At 43.1% G+C, this 21,799-nt stretch overlaps 1 protein-coding gene across 3 annotated transcripts in view; it reads left to right on the forward strand.

Moving 5' to 3' along the window:
• Positions 1–11,341: 11,341 nt before the first annotated feature.
• LATS2 (large tumor suppressor kinase 2) overlaps positions 11,342–21,799 on the forward strand; it is a 49,496-nt gene continuing 39,038 nt past the window's right edge. The window contains exons 1-2 of one of the 3 annotated variants that reach the window (XM_032679588.1): positions 11,342–11,469; positions 15,602–16,172. In XM_032679588.1, the coding sequence (XP_032535479.1) occupies positions 15,834–16,172 (339 nt within the window). In that variant the 5' untranslated portion in view covers positions 11,342–11,469; positions 15,602–15,833. Of the gene's footprint in view, positions 11,470–15,601; positions 16,173–20,127; positions 20,253–21,799 lie in introns of those variants that run through there. The other 2 variants (XM_032679586.1, XM_032679587.1) reach the window with 2 other exon arrangements.

The raw sequence follows: 21,799 nt of genomic DNA on the forward strand, positions 1-21,799 counted from the left end.
TTTGCTGATAACACCAAGCTGTGGGGTGCAGTGATGTGAAATACCATGCTGGAGGGAAGGGATGTCATCCAGAGGGACCTTGACCAGATTGAGAAGTGGGCCCATGTGAATCTCATGAAGTTCAAAAAGGCCAAGTGAAAGGTTCTGCACCTGAGTCAGGGCAATCCCAAGCACAAATACAGACTGGGTGGAGAATGGACTGAGGGTAGCTCTGAAGAGAAAGGCTTGGGAGCATTCATTGACAAGAAGCTCAACATGTCCTGGCAGTGTGTGATTGCAGCTCAGAAAGCCAACTGCAACATATGCTGCATCAAAAGTAGCGTGGCCAGCAGGTAAATGGAGGGGATTCTCCCTCTCTAGTGTGCTCTTGTGAAACCCCACCTCGAGCACTGCCTCCAGCTCTGGGGTCTCCAACATAACAAGGTCTTGTTGGAGTGAGTCCAGTGGAGGGCTATGAAGGTGATCAGAGAGCTGGAGCTCCTCTCCTATGAAGACTGGCTGAGAGAGTTGGGATTGTTCAGCCTGGAGAAAAGAAGGCTCCAGGGAGACCTTATAGCAGCCTTCCAGTATCTAAAGGGGGACTACAAGGGAGCTGGAGAGGGACTTTTTACGAAGGCATGTAATGACAGCACAAGGGGAAGTGGCTTTAAACTGACAGAGGGCAGGTTTACATTAGATATTGGGAAGAAATTCTCCACTGTGAGGGTGGTGAGGCACTGCCACAAGTTGCCCAGAGAAGTTGTGGATGCCCCATCCCTGGAAGTGTTCAAGGCCAGGCTGGATGGAGTTTTAGCAACCTGGTCTAGTGAAAGGTGTCCCAATCCCATGGCAGGGGGTTTGGAACCAGGTGATCTTTAGGATCCCTTGCAACCCAAACCATTCTATGATTCTATTATTTGTAGTCATGGTGATAGAAAAGCAAGGGCCACTCGAGTTGTTTTGCATGCTGTCATGAGATGCTGCTTTAAAACAATTTGTTGTGACCTCTGTGTCTCTATTCACTTTGATTTACCGTATAACAATATTCCTATTCATGTGTTTTTCACGTTCCAAGACTTAAAGAAGACTTTACTCATTTAAGTTACAGACTCATTATAACCAAATTCTGTATTTTAATTATTTGCAAATCACATCCAATCCACAGTTTACAGATGGGTGATGAATAAAAGTTCCACCCTAACATTCAGAGCCTTTTTGCTTTGATTCTGGAGTTAAGATTTTATGAGCTCTAGCACAGTATGCAAAGGTAACATACAGCAGAGGGTAAAAGAAAATAGCTAAAAATTGAATGTATGTTTAGGACTGCTGTGATGCTTTTTAGACAAGGACCTGTTTATTCCTGAAGTGAGCTAAAAGCAGTGGCTGGTGTGGGAAGTTAGTTCAAAACAGGTGTGGGTTGAAAAATTGTGTGGAAGACTAGGAGACACGCAGTGATAATGGTAGTCATTAAATATAAACACGTGGTGGTGAAGCATTTTTGGAGGGGAAAGTCTCAGTTTTGATGCTGTTTTCATGTTATGTTATTCTCTAATGATATTCTAGTAGAGCATTGTGGACAGCTGAGTCCTACTTTCAGTCTCCTACTGTGGTGGATTGACGCTGGCTGGATGCCTGGTGTTCACCAAAGCCACTCTATCACTCCCCTTCTCAGCTGGACAGGGGAAAGAAAATATAACAAAAAGTTGATGGGTTGAGATAAGGACAGGGAGAGATCATTCACAAATTACTGTCATGGGCAAAACAGACTTTACTTGGGGAAAATTAATTTAATTTATTATCAATCAAATCAGAGTAGGATAATGAGAAATAAAACCTAATTCTTAAACTACCTTTATCCCACCCCTTTCTTCTTCCTGAATTCATTCCTAAATTCTCTATCTTCTCCCCCACAGTGGTGCAGGGGAACAGGGAATGGGGGCTGCAGTCAGTTCATCACATGTTTTTCTCTGCTGCTCCTTCCTCCTCAGCAGGAGGCTCCTCACACTTCTTCCCTGCTCCAGTGTGGGGTCCCTCCCACAGTAGACAGTCCACCTCAAACTGCTCCAACGTGAGTCCTTCCCACAGGCTGCAGTTTTTCGTGAACTGCTCCAACATGGGCTCCCCACAGAGTCACAAGTCCTACCAGAAAACCTGCTCCAGTGTTCGCTCCTCTATCCATGGGTCCACCAGTCCTGACAGGAGCCTGCTCCAGCATGGACTTTCCACTGCCTTCTTTGGGCATCCCCATGTTCTGGCTTGGGGTCCTCCATGGGCTGCAGGTGGATCTGTGCTCCCCCATGGACCGTCATGGGCTGCAGGGGCACAGCTACCTCACCATGGTCTGCACCACGGGCTGCAGGGGAACGTCTGCTCTGGCACCTGGAGCACCTCCTCCCTGAACTCCTTCTTCTTCACTGAACTTGGTGCCTGCAGAGTTGTTCCTCTCACATTTTCTCACTACTCTCTCTGGCTTCTGCTGTGCAGCTCTTTTTCACCTCCTTCACTGATGGGCTGAGCCTTAGCAGTCTTGGAGCTGGCTGGCATTGGCGCTGTCGGACATGGGAGAAGCTTCTGGCAGCTTCTCTCAGAAGCCATCCTTGTAGCCTCTCCGCTACCCAAACCTTGCCATGCAAACCCAATACACCTACAGTGGTCTCTCAGAATTTTCCCCAAAAAATTTTTATGGGCTGCAATCCTGAATCTGATTTCAATAAAAGTTTCTCTTTAAAATGGACGTGTGGCACAAGATAAGTCTCAACATGCAATTTTCTGTTTCTGTTGCAAAGGCCACGTGATATTTAACCCCCATCCTTCCATCCTGCTTGTGATTATACCAATGGAATTGTAGGATTTGGGCCAAGTTACTTTATTTGTGCAAGTCACTCACCTCACGGACAACAGTAAATACCCTCTGTGGGTTTTCTGGTGTCCTTCTGTGCTGATAAAGCTATGTAAACAAGCGCAAAGCACACAGGATCTTGGCTCTCAGAGTACACAGAGGTGTGACTGTAGTTTTTCCTGTACTCAGTATCATTCTCTCTCCCCCAAGAAAATATGGGAGGCTTGTTGACTGGAGCTTCTTATGCTGCTTTGAGATGCCTTGCCAAGTTGTACGTTATCCCACTTCCTTCCTGCAGGCAATCCAAACAGTGGAGGCTTCCCCTGGAGCCCTGCCCCTCACAACTGCACCACACAACTGCTCGGCTCTCAGGCCCTCTCTTAGAGTGCCAGAAATGTGGTAGCTGAGTGCTGGGCTCAGCATGAGCTCTGAGAACCTGCCACTTCTGTGGGCAGAACTTGAGCAGGAGAGTGCTGCAGCCCAGCTGTGCTGAGAGATGCCGTGAGACGGCATGAGCCAGCGGCTGACACCTCACCCGCTGCAGCTCAGCACCGTCCTGCAGATGTGGCAGGTATGTGACATAAGGCCAGCTCAGTTGGCACGGTCACCATGAAAAGCTGATTTATCTAGGAAAATGAGATGGAGCAATAGGCTTACAGCACCACTGGAAAATTACTGTGTGTCAAAGAGAGGCCTAGCAGTGAGGACCTGAGTTTCTGCAGACTAATTAGGGCAAGACCTAAGTGTTACGGGTTTACTCTAGAGCTTTGTGTCTGGGCAATATCCTGTAACCAAGTACCCAAAACTGAGACTTCCCCTCTGACTCTGTGTTTTGCATCCTTCTGTAATTTTGTTTGTTTTTTTTTTTTAAACTGACAGTATGATCTAGTTGCTGATAATTATTCAGGAGATGAGGATTCTAGGATTCTGGTTCTGGCTTTGCCATTGAATTGCTGTGTTCCTTGTGAACATTCACGCTTCTCTCTTCAACTTCTCTGTCCATCTTCTCTGCAGAGATGTAATTAATGTCTGCTCCGAAGAGGTGGTCCCTTATTATAGGTTTGGGGTTTCTTTGATAGCAATTGCAGCCTTCTGGTGCACCATCACATATAGCAAGGTTAACTGATACTGTCCCCATGCCTCTGGAATGTTCTCTTTTAGTAGCTGTTTGACACGTGTGATTGCCTTGCTTCAGCATGGTCTTACTTCTATTTCTTTTTTAATTTATGGCTACTTCTGTCACCTATTTCCCTCACTCTTTGATACAAAAGCAGATTTTTTAAAACCAGAGATATAAATAGGGGTTTTTAAAGAACTCAGCACTTCTGTCTATAGCTGACATCTATCTCTGTTTCCCTGTTTCCACTGAAGTCTTATTCAGTGTATCTAGAGTATATGAATGCACATAGTTCAATCTCCTACAGTTTGACTTCCATGTTTTATATTGGCTCATCCGTTTTTCCTTGTGCATTACTGATGTCAGTCTGCAATCTGTCTAGTTCTCTTCCTTTGCACTGTGTCTTTTTCTTATCCATGTACTTCCTTGCCCATCTGTACTATTATTTTAATTGTCTTTGAATGCACATTAATAGTGCTTCTGAACAGATGCCAGTGCCCCTTTTTCTGTCCCATTCCTTCCTTTACTGTTTCATGTCCAGTTTCTCTCAGAATTTAATCAGTTGAAAATCATTACTGTTATTTCTTTTCCTTTAGAGCTGACTTAGTCATAATAACAAAGCTTACAGGGACAGATCCAAGTCTTGTTCAAAGATCTTATCCAAAGCTTATTACCATGGTCACTATTTTTTTGATAATCTTCCAACTATACTTCCCTCCTTTTACAGACTCTGGCAGATCCAGCAAAATCTCAGAAGAGGAATGGTTTCCTCTGAGATCCACATGGAGTCCAAACCACACATTAAGCTGGAAACCCAAAATGTGTTCAATTGATATCTAATCTGACACTTTCTTGTCCTTTTCTGAAGTATCGCTTTTCCTTGTATGGTTTTTGATAAGGCAGCCCATTAAAAGTGCTAACTTGTGACTCAATTCTACCCTTTAGCTGGGAGAGAACCATTTGTATGTTTGTAAGCTGAGATGGTTATAGTCTGTCTACTCTTATTTTCCAAGGATACTGGACTACCAGCCCTCACCGTTGAACTCCTTTTATTAGCATATTTATTCTCTCTAGCCATACCTTATTGTCCCTGCTTAGGACAAGAAGGATCTTGATAAATTTTTAAGATGTCAGCACCTTGAGGCTTCCTGAAATGGTCTTGTTTTTTGCTCTGGGAATAGTTAGGAGTAACTGTGGTAAAATGTCCGTGACTCAGTCTGGTTTGCAGGCAAATGGATGCAGGTTCCTAACTAACCCTTGGGATGTGAGCCGTGTGCATCCCCTGCTGTGACTGCTGCATCTCTGTAACATTTTGTCTTCCTGTTGGCAATTATCCATCAGGTTTCTCTGGTACAGTGTCTAGTAGGTGCCTTTCTAGTGGTGCTTTTGGGGAATATGACATTTAGCTTTAGTGACCAGGCATTAATTGCAAGATGGTAACTAACTGGAAGTACCCATTTTCAAGAAAGTTTTGTTCACTGCTATTTTGGGCTTCATATGAGTAAATTGTGGTGTCTGTCACATAAGTAATTTTTATCTCTTATTCCAGGGTCTTATCTAAAAATAAATCTCAATTTTCCCTTACATATGAGCTACTCAATGGACAAAGCTTGTGTCATCCTATACTGACATAATGACTTAATTCTATATTTTCTGTGAAATTAAACACTATTTTTTCTGCTTTCCAGATTTCAGATTTTCCATTAACCAGCTATATCACAGGAAATAGGAGATTTTCTTCTCCTGCTCTCAAAGCTGATAACAGAAAAAGATAAAACAATGGATTCAGGATAACAGTTGAAACATATTAAAGACATCCTTTCCTTCATAAACTCACTTCAAAATATGTCCCTTATTGTAAACGTAAAAATATAAATTCCTTATCTGCTAACAGTTTTTAAATTGATAGATCAGTCTAATGCAAAATGCAAATTTGATAGATACTTTAAAAGTATATGTAATTTTCTCAAGGGTAGAGCTACATGGGGCTTTAATACCAGGCCTTCTAAATAAGTACAGTACATTATTGGAGAAATGAACACAGCTTTCTTTTAAATTGATGTTAAATTAAGATGCTGGACTTTGAGACGTCAATTTAACATGACGATAGGTCACAGAAGGACCTATTCATCCAGAGATTTCCTAGCCTTTCCAAGACATGGGAATTATTCCTCTCCTTACAGACAGGGAAGCTCAGGTGGAGAAGTGAAATGTTTTGCTGTCAGTCCCAAAGTGGAATAGGGATGGAGAAAAGCTGATCTCTGTTATCTTTGGCTCAATAGACCTGGCCACCACCTCCTCCTCCAAAATCAACATGAAACATTTCCATGGAGTGTCACTGTTCTGAAACCTTGGATGATCCCTAAAGGCCCTTGCACTGGGAGTGTGTGTGTGTGTGTGTGTGTGCATGGGGCAGGGGGCACTTGTAGTCTCCATAGGCTACACACATGGCTCATTCCTCCCCATGTGCTCTGGTGATGCTTTCCCATGCTGTGCTCCTCCTGGAGTTTCCTAGCCACAAATCCTCACTTTCACACCAGTCACTCTGGGAATTCCTTTGTATTTTCTGCTCCAGAGTACCGGAGAAGAAAAGTGCCTCATTTGTTCCCTCAAGGTAGGTGTTCCTCACAACTCCCTCATTTTTTTTTTCTCCCCACACAGGCATTTTGGGAAACTACCCTTGTCCTCACCAGTTCCAAAGTCTCTCATTTTCTGCACCAAGCCAAGAGCTTTGAAAGCTCATGTGTTCCTCCCACACCATTTCTTTCTGTCCAGAGGGTGAATCATTCAGAGCATCTGTGGCAAGAAAGACAAAGCTGTGGTGGAGGTATTGTTATGCTGGGAGATGCTACTGTGCCAGGTCATTGATGAAAAGATAATTACAGGTCAGACTGATGGTTGCTTGATGCCCAGACCAGATGCCAGGGCTTCACATGTCCTGCATTAGCCCCTTCTCTTTTCTTCCAGGATCAGAAGGACACTGCCTAAAAACTTTTCCTAAAATTTCAGAATTGGTTGGCTGTGATATTCAAAAGCCATCTGCATTGCATCTGAACAAAGTGATGCCATTATGCTGATTGCAGGGACTTGAAAACTTCAGCTATTCATTTCCAAATGAAGAGCACAACTGGCTCGCACTGGTGAAATTCCACACAAAGTCCCGACATTCCTCTAGTCCTCTTGGGCGCTGCTGGGCTCCAGCTGCAGTCAATGATTGATACAAAGTGTGGGGCTGGAAGCAGAGTGCATATGAACGTGGACCCTTGTGAAATTCAGTTTTGAACCTTCTGTGTGAGGGCTATAAAGGCAGTCTGAGCATCCAGGACGCCTTACCCAGTAAACCAGAGTCTGTGTTCACATTTCTCTGCAAAGCTGAGGCAGCTTCCCTATCAAATTTGTTCTATTTCACCTCCTTTGTGCTGAAATAAAATGAATTTCTGAAGTACTATCTCTTATGTTCACTACAACTTTGCCACCCCAAAAGAATGATGCGGTAGATCCCATAGACATACTCCTGAGGAAAAAAAAAAAAAGAAAAGAAAAAGCATATCTAAACCGTACACCCACTGAATTATTGAAGCAGTGAGAATAACTTTGACTGCCACAAATGCAATTTTGCATCATGGTAAAACGTATACATTATTTCACATATAGGTTGCATTGTCTGTACTGTGCTGGAGGACTCATAACTCCTGTTTCAAATTGGTTTTGCATTGGTGATTTGGGAAGAATGATTACCCAGTATCATTCTGCAAAGAAAAATCAATATGTTGAAACAAGAACATTTTGGTGATTTTGCTAACTCTTTTTTCCTTGCACATAATTCTTTTTGTGTTACACTGGTTTGTTCTAAACATGTTTTCCTAGTGAAGGACATCACTGTCAGCAAATTCTTTGTGCCTGTATGCTAATAAACACATATCTTCACATATCCACAATCGTTTCACGTGTGTGTTTTGCTCTTTTTGAAGAAGACTGGCAGAGAACTAGACATTGCTGATGATATTCTTACTTTACCTTCCTTTTTTCATGTTTTCTGAATGGGTTCAAGCTTTTATTGGCTACAAGTACTGTGTAAAGAAAAAGTTCATCCCACCCAAATCATAATTATTTGGTTGCTAGGAGTATTTTTAGCAGCACGATTTGGTAATTGTTTCCAAATACAATAGTTTAGAAAGAGTCACACTGTGGCCCAGCAGTGAAATGAGTACTGGGAAACAGTGAAATGACTATAGGGAGGGAATGAGGCAACTCACAGCATTATATGCAAGGGGATGGAGCTGCACAGATCTCCCACATCCCTCGCTGTTTCAGGTGGCTGGAACAACGTCAAATGGTGGAGCTGTGGTCTGTCCCACTGTGCCCATACAACAGGGCAGGGAGCTGCTCAGGCAAGTCAGAAGGTGAGTGCTGTAGTCGCCACAGATCCAGCGTCTGTCATTCACTGAAGCGGAGCCATGAATAAACACACTGACCCTCACTCATGGTAGATTACTACTTCATAGTCTAGTCTGTGTACAGATTTGCTGCTCGCACAGACAAATGGTATTGCTCTTTTTATGTAGCATATTTCCTTCTGGAGATACCTTACAGTGGAAGAAGATAGGTGGGAAGAAAGACTTGACAGTAATCTCCAAAGAGATGACACAGTAATCTCCTAAAAAACTTACAAAAATCAAATCATGTTTTAACCCAGTTGTTGTATCATGCTACAACGTAGCTGATTTCAATTTCCCTAGTATTTTTGAGGAACATGATTTCTTATAGTTTGGGTTTCTAACGGTTAAAAGCAGAAATAGTCTCCTCATCTATAGCGGATCAGCTGAATACAGGCATTTCCTAGAGAGCTGATGCAACCCATCTCACCTGTTCTTGCTGCTCTGCTGGAGGGAATTCTATCCCAGCAACTCTGTGCAAACACATGAAATTCAGAAAGTGCAGCTGGATGGAACCAGGAAGCGAAATAGTGCAGCTGAGTCTCATTCCCAGATCAATTGGAATGCAAAAGAAAAACAAACCCTTCCAAAGGAGAAAAATAAATGAAAAGATCTGTTTTACCTAGATTTAAGAATGTGGTTGACAAGCAAATCTTACAAAAGAGCATATTAGCACAGAGTAAGCAAATTTTATCTTGATGCTGTTTCTTTAAACTAGCATGAACTTTGTTGGGAAAAGGTCTCAAACCATTGAGCAATTTCTGGTTTGGGCAATCTTGTTGCTATGCTTCATTGGATAAGCACAGCAGTAATTCAGAAAATGAAGCCATGCTGCATCTGTCATATCATCTAAAATTTACTTCAGTTTTGCAGGTATTTGAAGATTGCAAAATGAACCATGTTATCCTGCAATATACTGCCGACATTGGAATCTGGTCTGAACCTGATGGATTTCTATAGCTTTCCAAAGTCAGAGTCTTTCCCCCCCCGCCCCACCCTGCAATATATTCCAGTCAATGACACTATTGAAATTCTGACAGTAATTTATATACAGTAACTGACTGCCTTCAGATGAGGTGCTAAACAATTTCTCTGCATCAGGCTGCATTTTTCTCATGAAATGTAGCGCTCTATTGGCCGTCACTTCTCCTCCCAAACCAGAACTTTTATAAGCACTATTTTTTTATAAACAGTCTCAGAGAAACATCCTTAGATAGGACTGCCCATGAGTAACATTACTTAAAAAAATTGTGTCCATGGCTTGGAAAAGGCTGTAAATATAGTTACCATCCTGGAAAGACAGTTATGCACAGACTTCTCTTCATACGTGCTCTCAGTCCAGTTGAAAACACTGGGACTAGTCACATGACTAAAGATAAACATGTGTCTTAAGTGTTTGCAAGACTTACATTTTCCCTGCTGAACAGAGAGACTCTATAATGAGCACCTCTCAGCTTTGCAACAGAACTTTAAGAATTTTGAAGAATTTCAGGACTGCAGGCTACTTCCATGTTAATGATCTAAAGATATATGCATATATATGGGAAAGTTTACTTTTTTATTTTCACTGTGTATCAGTACCCCTTGCTAATGGCTAGCACAGGTATCTGTCATGCTAAAGGGTCAGAGCCAGCCTCCCAGATCCAGACGTTACTGTATTTGGGTATGTGGGGATTATTTCTCATGGACAATTGTCTCTATTAAAGACCATAATATTTCTGCTTTCATGAAAAACAGTCTCATATGGGGGACTTTATCGCTCTCTACAATATCTGAAAGGAGATTGTAGTGAGCTGGGGGTTGGTCTCTTCCCCCAGTGAACAAGCAGCAGGACAAGAGGAAATGGCCTCAGGTAGCACCAAGGGAGGTTTAGATTGGATATTAGGGAAAATTTCTTCTCTGAAAGGGTGGTCAGGCATTGGAACAGGCTGCCCAGGGAAGTGGTAGAGTCACCATCCCTGGAAGTGGTCAAAAGGCATGTGGAGGTGGCACCTGGGGACATGGTTTAGTGGTGAACACAGTGATGCTGTGTTAATGGTTGGACTTGATGATCTTAGAGGTCTTTTCCAATCTTTGTTATTCTATGATTCTTTTTCCAGGCAGCTACATCCATAACTAGGTCAAACATGAACTTTGCATCCAAAAATCTTTTGCAGCTTGTGTTCCAGATGTGAAGTGCCTGTCTGCCCTCCTCTGGTACCTCATAGCCTCCTTGTCTCATTACCATGGTGAAACAGCATGAAAAACAAGTAATCCCCCTTAAAAACACCCAAGCAAACCAGAAGCCAAAAGGAAACTCCACCTAGGCATTGGTAGTGCTGCCATTTTGTGTGCATGGTTAGTCCAGCATGGAAGGAATAACGGTAGGAATAAACAAAAATGTTAATTGAGTTTGGAGTGTGGGGTGAGTGGACAGGCACCTCCAAGTCGCCTCCCTTGCCCAGAGAGCTGTAGATGCCTTATCCCTGAGATGTCCAAGGCCAGGTTGGATGGAGCTTGGAGGAACCTGGTCTAGTGGAAGGTGTCCCTGCCCATGGCAGGGGGGTTGGAACTGGATGATCTTTAAGGTCCCTTCGAACCCAAACCATTCTGTGGTTCTATGATTCTACCTCAGCCCTTTTCATCTCAACAAGTGGAGGCAGTGCTATTCCCTCACCACCTCAGCCACCCCATTCTCCCGCCTGAACCCAGCCGGGAGCTGCTGTGAGTGGAGTGGGTTTTGTGAGGAGAAAAAAGTGTCACTTTGTACTGCTTGTAAACCCAGGGAAGGGCGCCCCGAAAGGACCTGCGCGCGGAGGGCAGGCGGCCCCCGCCGCCTCGGTCCCCCTAGGGTGCGACAGCCCTTCCCGCCCTGGAAGCCCCTCCCCCCGCTGGAATGCGCCGGGAGGGGAGTGGAATGACGCGGGCGCCGCGGAGTCACGTGGCGCGAATGGAATGCCAACAATGTAGCGAATGTCCCGACTGCGCCCCGCACTCGGCGCCCGGGACGGCCAAGGGGGAGGATGGAGAACGGCCCGCGCCGCCGCGGCCGCCGCCGCCGCTGAGCCGCGCCGTGCCCACCCCAGAGGGGCAGCGGCGGCGCCGGGCGCCCCGGGGAGGTGAGCGAAGGGGCGCGGGGGGCGCGAGTTCCCCCTCAGCCCCCGGTGTGAGCGCCCCCCATCCCCCAAAACTGTGTGCGCGGAGGGGAAAGTCCCGTGGAGGAGCGGGGGGGAGCGGAGGTGGGTCGGTCCTCGAAGCGGGAGCGAGCGTCCCGTGTGTGCGTCCCCTCCCGGGGGCAGCCTGGGCGTCCTGCCCGCACCCTCCGACATTTTCCGGACACCCGTGTGACAGCCCAGCCCGGCCCTGGCGGAGGGGGGTGAGGGTCCGCCTGTCCGAGGCCTCTGCCCCAGCAGGCCGGAGCTGCTCGTAAATGGCCGGAGTTTGTTTTGGGAGCTTTCCGCCCGCGCGAGGAGTGGGTTTGGGGCTGGCGGAGAAGGGGCTGGTGCTCCCGGCGGCCCGCGGGCGCGGGGGGCGCCCCGCCTGAGCAGAGCCCGCCGGGCGGGTGTCGCGGGGGGCGAGGGCCGGGGGGAGCCGGGCGGGGGCATCCAGAGCCCGCGGGGTCCCGTCTGGCCGCGGCGGGGGCCGCGCTGTTCCCAGTCAGCTGAAGGTCACTGCCAAAATCCAGCACTTCGCCACCCTCGCTGCTGCCTCGTGAGCGGTGTGCGTGTTGAAATACCCCTTTTCCCTGGGAAAGGCACTCGCGCAAATGACGCAGAAAAGGCTCATTTGGAGTGTCCGGGTCCTGCGATCAGTCCCTGCCGGGCTGCTGTGCGTGGGGAAGGTGAGCTCTTTCCCACAGCCCTGCGTCGGGCCAGCGCTTGTGGTTGGCGGTGGGACACGGGCGCAGGGTTACTTCTGGACAGTTGTGTTAGCAGGAGGAAGGAGAGGAGGAATCGTTTGGGGGAGAATCCTCTTTTCAGTTGTTTTCACTTTTACCGTGTGCCCGTTTACAAAGAGGAGCACGGTTTGTATGATAACGAAATCTCTGAAACGCTTCCCCCCATCATAGACCTCCAATACAAAGTGGACGGTCCCTGCTTCCATGAATTTCTGATCAAAAAATCCCCCAAAGCAATACTCGTAAATTGAGAGAGGGAAGGCTGTTGTAGCAGTTTCTTAAAACTCTTTCCTTCTGCAGTGAGTGCTAGTTCAGCTGACGCCGGTACCCGCACAGGGAAACAGCTCACTGGCTCAGGCGAGCTTTAGTTTGTTGTCTGTGTCCCAGCTCCACAGAGCCACTAGCACACGCAGCCTGTTGGTGAATTAAGAAACAGGAGAGTGAATAGATAGTGCTGCTGGAACAACAGGCATTAGCATATAATTTCAGTGTGGTTGGTTGTTTGCTGCCAGAGCAGCTATAGGTATTTCTCAAATGAAGCAAAATAATCAATTGCTCAGAAATTGTTTAACTTGATGCAACTGAAGTAATGCTGTACTTATTTGAAGTGTCATATCTTCGGGGTGATGGACAAGCTTCTAATTAGTACAGAACATATAACATTTTGGAAAAGATTTGAACACTGTTTAGTCAGAATGGCTTACAACTCAAAAATAATTCTGAAAAATAATTTCTCCTGATGGTAGGAAGGCTATTGATACATTCATGCTGTAGGCAAGGTGCAGATTTGGATAACTCCAAATCCAGACGTACAGTCAGAAATGCTTAGACAGAATGAGACACTCCACATATCTTTTAAAACATACAGTCATCTTATTTTTTTGCTAAAAATGCAAATCACAGGAAGATTTTAAAAAGCAGGCAGCTTGTCTTTCTTTGTAAATCATCTGTAATATTTAGTGTTCCAGTTTCTTGGCTTATCTTACATATTTAGTTTAAAAAAAAAAAAAGCCCTGCAAAATATGAAACAGGTTTGCACTTAGCTCCACTACTTTCTGTTGTTGTTGCTCTCATTCATACTGTCTGAACGACCAGTGTTTCTGGTGTAGCAGTATTGTAGATGTAAGCCTAGGAAGTTGCCAGCTGGTTTGACCCAGCATTATTAGACTTGGCCTTAGGCTAAAGGTCGCAGAAGTTCTTTATGTGAAGTACGTGTGTAAGTGGGAATGCAGTCTTTTGCTGCGAAAAGGTAGGGGTCTTGCAAGCTCTCCCAGCGTGTCCGAGGCCTGAGGATTGGCACAGGGACTGAAAAGGAAGAACAACCCAGATGCCTAAACGCAGCCATATGGTGCCTGCTGCTGTCAGGAAAAGAAAGACAATTATAGACTAATTAATTGCTCTGTTATCTTCTAAGCACTAGCTAGTTATGATGTAATCTGAAGAAGGCTGCAATACTATTGTGTTTTATTTTTTTTAACAGGGCTATATTCTGCCCAAGTAGAAAAAATTCTGTTCTTAGGATCCTGCAGGTGCTTTTGTTTTCACTTAGGACAATGAAAGCTTGATTTGTTATTGACTAATAGCTGATTTGTGGAAACATCAAAATCTAGATGAACAGCTTTAGCACTCCCCTTAAAACAAGTGGCAAACCCTTTCCAGTGTGCATGTGGGCATTTATGTCACTCTCGTTCCTCGGTGAGTTAGTGTTGGTGGATATCTGTAGGGAGTACCAAGTGGAGGAGCTCAACACCTCAAATGCATTATTGGTGTTTTTTAGTTAACAGAGCATTTAAATCGTAGCAAAGGAGGTTGACATGGGTTAATCTCGAGTGATTAGTCTATGCTCCTGCATTTCAAACTGGTGAACCATCCCAGAAGAGTCTTGGGTCTGACTTCACTGCTGCATTTCAGTCCTTGGTTGTAGAGGAAAGCTTGAAGTGGACTCTGCGCTGATGAGGAAGTGGTGATGGGCTTCAGAGGTGAATGTGTTTCTCTTGGCCTTCACAGTAGTAAGCTGCTTGCTAGGCAGCAAGAACTAATGGTAAATGTATGGAAATGGTTATTTTGTTGGGAAATGCTATAGCTGTCACAGTGAAGTTTTTTAATGTGAGCATGTGAAAATAAAGAACAATACTTTGTGGAGAAACTCTTTTTCAATTACAAATGTGTATGATCAGAAGCAAAGAACCTTTAAAAAAAAAGTCCAGTCAGCTTCTGAGTGACGGAGAGAAACATGCAGTGTGTTACCATTGACAGTATTTGCCATTTGAAAACAACTGAGCAGAATTCTTACTTTACCAGCTGCAGTGGCTGGAGCACCATTCAAAGTCACTTTACAAGTGCTAATGGCAGCAGCAGAAGCAAACTTGCATAGGCAGCATCCATAGCTAGATGACATTTCTGATTAAGCTGTCTTTAATCCTGTTCCAAATGCACCATTATTTAATGTTTCTGACGGTGATGTATGAAAACTTAGTTAAGGTAGAATTCTTGTTGTAACTTTGTGCTGCACAGGGATCACAAGCTGCACAGTAGCTCAGCTGCATAGTTGTTCTCTGCTGCATGTCAGAAGAGGTGCATAAAGCTGTCTCAAAGTCTTTTTTTTCTGTGTTGGGATGCTATCTGCTCTGGTTCTTTGTCTTCTGCTGTTACTGTGTAGCTCCGTTTACCCCTCTTTTCCCTTTCTTCCCTATAAGGCACAGCTAATGAAATATCATATACCCCGTCCCCTCCTTTTTTTTTTCCCCCCTTCGTCCTTCCAGCTCTGGGGAGAATTCTTACCTTCAGGCTTTGCCAAGATATTCTTGTGGAAAGGCAAAATATCTTGTCTTTCTGTTATTTGCTTTGTTATTGAAATACTAGAAGTTGCTATGGTTAGAGTCATCAATATTTCCATTATAAATCTTCTTCATAAACTTCTGAATCTAGGCTCAGCTAGTGTAAAACAAACAAAATATTAAGTGAGGAAAAAAACATTTCATGAGCATACTCTTCCCTAATTATGAAATAGCATAGGCTTCTCCGGGATTTGGTTATGCAATTGGATGGGAAACTTGCCACAGTTAGGTACTGTAAAATTCTTAAGTGTTGTAGTTTTTGAAGGTTTTATTTTAATTTATTTTGAAAATTAAACTTAAAAGAAAAATGAATTATTTATTGATTATGTTGAGAAGGCCTTTTGGAATCTGGTTATTGAAAACAGATAAAGTGAAAATCGTTAAAGGGTATCCAGCTGTGACAGCTTAAGAGGTTAAACTGATTCACTTTCACTTGATTAATTGTCATGCTGTCCCTTCAGAGGCATTCACACTATCAACTTAATTCCATGTACTTTTTGTTTTCTTTTGTTTCAGACACTGTCGGTCTGCAAAATGATGATTCCACGGATTTTCATTTTCTGTAGGAAATGTGAAGATTTTGAGCTGAAGTAAAACATTGGCAGAAATCTCTTGAGAATTTTGCCTTTTTCTCTTCAAAGGATTATGTTTACAAGAAATTGAAAATATCAAGTGACGCTTTTTTGAAATAATTTAAAAAAAACAAAGCATAAAGCTGTATTTATGCTCAGAGAAAACTGGATTAACAATGAGGCCAAAGACTTTTCCTGCTACGACATATTCTGGAAACAGCAGACAAAGGTTACAAGAGATTCGAGAAGGTTTAAAGCAGCCATCCAAATCTTCAGGTCAGGGACTGCCTATTGGACCAGGCAGTGAAACTTCTCTGGACCCTAAGATTTTAATAGGGAAGGATGCTGCAAGGCAGCAGCAGATGAGACAAACGCCCAAGTTTGGACCATATCAGAAAGCTCTGCGGGAAATCAGATATTCTTTGCTGCCCTTTGCTAATGAGTCGAGCACCACAGCAGCTGTTGAAGTGAACAGGCAGATGCTCCAAGAGCTGGTGAATGCAGGTTGTGATCAGGTACGTACCAGTTTGGAGGGGGAGGGGGTTGTCACTGCTGTCAAAACAAGTTTACACTCAGGATTGAAGAAAGGATTTTGATGGTGGCTGTCAAAATAATAGAATCATAGAAATGCACCAATTCCTCTGGCAGTCATGTTGCTGTATGACTAGCAGAGTAGATGGACTTCCTTTTGAGAGAAGTGCCTAGTTTGGGATTAATTCATGTTAAAGACAGTCATGGTGACCTCTAGGATTCTTTTAGGATTTCTTCAGTTGATATATATAACAGGGTAACTTGCCTTATTTTTTCTTATTTCTTCTTTTTTGTTCTTCATTTTTCTCTGCAACAGCTGTGAGTAATAGGGTGGAATTTTGTCTAGCAGATCTAAGCCCTGTTCACTGTCAGAAGCAACTGTAAGAATTGACAGTGTATGGTGTTTGAAGAAACTCCCTTTCTGTTGGCCAGAAGCAGGTGGAATTGGCCGGATGTTCAGCAAACAGCAGTGGTTTGGTACATACCTGTTCTTCCTCACCTCTCTCCTTCTATTAAGAGGTGGTAGCCCTGCTGAGGGTGTAGAGGTGATTTTTCTTTTTTTGGTCATTCTGGGATTGATACTAGAATGTTTTCTTAATTCAAAGACCATTCACTTGGTGCAGAACACAGTCTTTTTGTGTTGATCTACCTTTATCTTGCTTGTGCATCCAGTGTTGGTATCGACTTTCACCTCTGTCCAACAACAGTTCAAAATTTTGCTTTTTTAGAGACAAAGTGCTGGTTTGAGTTCAGATTCTGATTGTTGTAGGAACAACTTTTTTCCATGTGATTAAATGGCAGTTGTGACAAGCTGAAACATTTCCATTTATACTCCTTGATTTAAATTGGAGAGATTTAAAACCAGAGTGCTTTCAGTGGCATTTCCTGAATTTCAAAACTTAGTCTCCACATATTCATGGCAGAGTGTGAGTCTCTTGACTCTCCTACATCATGTTCTGAATCTGTATAACAAAACTAACATCAAGCATTATCGTAAGCAGGGTGCATTTCCCTGGAGCTACATAAATACTAATTGGTGCTGTTTCTATTCCAAGGCATTTATGCTATGCCAGGTAATCAGAGCTAGAGTAGATTGCGGATGCAATGAGAAGGGCTGCAGTACAAATAAACACTTCCTAGTCCAGTGAACCAAGATGCTGTACTGAATTATTTAAGTGGAGGAACCAAGGATTTTCTCTGATCTTAAGTATGCCATGAAAACAGTGTGTTTTAGAACTCTACCCTCTAGAGTTCCCTAGCTGTTTAGGATGAGAACATTCCCTGTGCGTATGAGCCAAGGTTAAATGAGCACAGCTGGATTCTGGATTGGAAGTGCACGTTTGGTAGGTTACACGGACAAATTGTTCACACATAGAACAGGCTCGTTGGACTGAAAGCTTGGAAAGTACTTTGAGCACACTACAGCCCAGTAGTGTTAAGCCAGTGTATAAAACAGAAATATCTGACCACCTGTTAAATCTCTTGGTATTTAAGGAGGTGTAATGGACTATAAAGTTTTTTATATATTTAGCTATTTTGACTTCAGTGTTCATACAATGATATTGCTTCTTATAGAGCACTGAGCCCAGTTCTGACTCTGCTGTGGAGATTTTTGATACTTCCTTAAATTTGTCTGCACATTTTTGGTTGTTTTCTTTTTTCCCCCTACTCATTGGCTGTGATCCTTCCATCCTCATATTTAGTGTTTCTCCCAAGGTTGACTTGTTGCCTCGAGATGGCATTATTGGGCCTATCCCTTAGCCATGTTTGGTGTTCAGCTCTAGGCATAAGCAGATCACATTTGGCTGGAGTCCAGACAGAGATTTCAAGACCGGAATCCTGTGGCTAGAAATGCTGGGTTTTCTAATGTGAGTCCAGGCCATATGAAGGTTGGCTGTCCTGAAGGGCTGTGAATGAATGGATTCTCTTGAGATGGTTTGAACGGTATCTGGCCCTGGAGATGGCATGGTGTAGGGTGACAGACTTGATTACTCTCTCTAGTTTTTTCCCTTCCTGAGCTGTTTTGAATCAGATGCCGAACTGTTTCAGATCATGATGCCTAGTAAATTATCAATCCCTGTCCCTGCTTGTGAATCAAAGCCTTTAAATGCCTACCACATGGACATCTTCTGTAGCCCTGTAGCTAACAGATCTCTGATTTGATGGAGAACTGAAGGCAGCTTCACTTTCTTTGGGGATGGTTTTATATAACTCTGAACCCAATGCTAGTGTGAGGTTGGTAAATGGGCATTGAAGCCCATCTTTGCCCTCAAATCCCAGGAGCAGAGGTTTTGAGGTTAAAGATTTCAGTTCATGTATAGCTAATGGTCTACTCGAGCCTTACTCTACTGCAAGTCTGCAGAGTACAAGATCTTACACCTCCCCATCCTGCTTCATGGTACACAAGTCAGCTGTTCAGCAGCTGCAAGCCTCCTGAAGTTGGCAATTTGTCGTAAGAAGCTCTAATTGTGGGTGTTCTAGGAAGCTGTGAAGAATGAATAGATAGCTATAACATTCAATTTGATCTTATGGGAACTCCGTTTTCAAGTTGAATTTGGGCTGATGGTTTTTGATGTTCTAGATGGAACACTGAAAAGTAATCCTAACCTTGTGGGTAATCTGTTGTGGTGGACACCATGCAAGGATCAGGATTTTTCTTCAGTCTGTCTATTAGGCCACAATAAGGATTTTTGGAAGAGCAAAGGGAAGCAGTGGCAACTGAGAAGGAAGACAAAATTTAGAGGCTAGGGAAAGCATACTTCTACTTATTACTCTTACTAGCTCCACTCATATGGTATAGTTAGTTTTTAACAACAACCATTTTACATCTTACAAGAGATGTTGCTTATTAGGGTTTGTAGCAACCTGTTCTGCCTAAATGACTCTTAAGTTTTAAGATGAAATTGAAATTGGTTTAATTAAATAAAAAGGAAACATAACATTTTAATACTTTACTGTTGCTCTGTGAAAGACTCACACAGCCAGGAAATCAGTTATAAACCGCTTGGTAAACTTAACAAGTATATGAAATGTGGTGTAATTCATGAATTAAATACCAAATTCTTGTGTCTTTCAGTTACAGTTGTTGTAGGTGTTACATGTGAAAACAGATTTTTTTAAATTGGTTAGAAAGCTGCCAGTGTCCTTTTAAATGACCCATATTCTTTCAGAAAGATTTATTTTTCAGCCATTGTGCAGTTTATGATTTTATAGTGAGATCTGGTCCCCTGAACTTAATGGGGACTTTACAATTGACCTGAAAGAAGCCAGAATTACCCACTTCTTTTTTAAAAGAGATAAAGAACAAAATTACATGCATAATTAGTCATCGTTTTTCTGAAACAAATAGAGTAACTTGGCTGTTGTTTGCTTAAGTCATCTTCTCAACAGTAATTGTTTAGTGAGTTTGAATCAAAAATAATTAGTGCAGCGTAAATAGTTTTGAAACTCGTAGAACATGACTGCTAAAGACCGGATCTTTTTTGTTGCAAAAGCTTGAAGCCAAAAGCACTCCTAATGTACCATTCTTTAGTAAATAAAACTCGGTCTTGGAAGTGTAACTTGCAGTCACTGTAGAGGGACAAGAGCATGGAGCATCTGTCCTGTGGGATGGTAAACCGCTGGAATCACCTGGGGCAACTGGATGGCGTTTGGCGTTTGGGGTGTGGTGGTAAAACGCAGCTGCTGTTGTGCATTGAATTTTTCTAATGAATAGATGCAATTGAGCATATGATCAGTGGCATTCCAGCAACCTGAATGGGCTGTACTGTACTTACTGTACTTCCTTAGAGCATAAACAGCCACTGACATTGTAACTTAGAGTGGGCTGCAGCAGTTCTAGATGAACTGTGGAACGTTACACACTTGTCACTTTTGTGTTTTTTTTTTTTTCGTTCCCTCAAGCAAACTTTCCTTTGAGCAATGGTGCCTTTTCTGGGTGAAGATTTCTAGATGTGGTTTGTTTGGGCAGCTGTTTTTAAGAAAAAAAATCATGTTTTAAGATTTTTTATAGGCTATGTACCTCCAGTAATATGCTATCCACTGTACAACTATGGATATGTGAAGTGAGAAAGTTCTTACACTTCTTTTTTTTCAGAGGCTTTTTAAAATATATCTGTAGTAAACCATGTACACCCCACCTGTGCTAATATCAGGACATTCTGAAGGGGAGGAGCTGTCCATTGATCACTAATCGTATTGTCTTTCAAGGAAGTGGAATACTGTAGTGTGTCTTAAGAATATCAAGTTAACCAAATTGTCATCTGTATTACACTGAATTAATGGGATTCAGTTTGTAGAGGTGGGGTGGGTTGCAATTCTATTCTGTTTTTGCTGTTTTATATAGGATTTTTAGGTCATGCTGGCACCTATGATCCTTGTGCCATCTAGCAGTGTGTTACTGAGCAGTATGACTTTTCATCATATTGTTGGAGTGATGAGAGGAAGCAAATACAATGCAGAGTTTTGTTTTAGTAACAAGTTTACTAAAGGTTTGGTGTAGTATATCTGTTGTGATGTATTTGTTAAGAGAACAAGTCTAAAAAGACAGCTTGCATTCAAGGTGAAGGGCAACAAATTTTGTAACAGCTCTGAGCAAACGGGGGAATTAATTTCATAACATTGGCCTGTCATGTAACAAAATTTTGTGTTCTGCTTGGGTAAACTTTACCTGCATTAGGAGTTCTGCCTGCCCAGCTATTTACCAAAATCTCCGGGATGAATGTCTTACTCATTCTCTGGGTGTTTCTGTTCAGATTGTTTTGTTAATGAAAAATGACTGAAGAATGAGCTGTTGTAAGATTGCCTGGGTTATTCTGTGGGACATACATTAAAGGTGGTAAGAGTCATTACAAGCTATGTTGTAGGTCAGGAGGATATAAGTATTCTTGGGTTACAGGGAAGAAAAAAGGGATGTTCAAATGAGGGCACTTACTGCTGAATGCAGGAGAAAGGTTTTATTTTAGCAACTGAAATAGATCTGGTAATTCAGGCCAGCAGTCTCCTGTGTGTTCCATTTGCATCCCTCATTTGAAGGTAAGTTGTTCACTCTGCCTTCTTTTTACTAGGTGTTTTGAGAGCTTGTTTCATAACCTTTCCCTATACTTTTTTCTTTCTCACCTCTCTTTTCGGTTTCAACCTTTTTCTCATTTCTGAGAAGTTTCCAGTATAATCCAGTGTTCTTCCATCAGAGCATTGTAACGGAATGTGTTTTCCCACTAATATGCCTGAAGTGAGTGCCTTAAGTCATTTCAGTTCTTAGTGCCTTCAGAAAAAAAGTGAGTCATAGCTTTCCAGGGGCTGAAAGCAAGAGGTGAGGATTGCTTTTGAGCTGATACCTGTTGACACCTCTCTCTCCTAAGCCCTTTTTCTTGTCTCCAGACTACCTGTGTTGCTGTCATTTCTTGATGATACTTAGTGAATATATTTAGATTCTCTGTATCATGTCACAACTCCCACAATGTATTTGGGAAGGGGTTCTTGATATTGTTCTGTATGAGCATGGCTTGGAGTATGCTGGTCCTGCAGAAGGAAGAAAAGTATTTTCCCTCAGAGTTTTTGTAGTGGTGGAAGTATTCCTTAACAGTATAATAAATGATTGAATGTTCTCCTT

This window comes from Chiroxiphia lanceolata, chromosome 2, assembly GCF_009829145.1.
Source record: "Chiroxiphia lanceolata isolate bChiLan1 chromosome 2, bChiLan1.pri, whole genome shotgun sequence".
In the NCBI taxonomy this organism is placed as follows: Eukaryota; Metazoa; Chordata; class Aves; order Passeriformes; family Pipridae; genus Chiroxiphia; species Chiroxiphia lanceolata.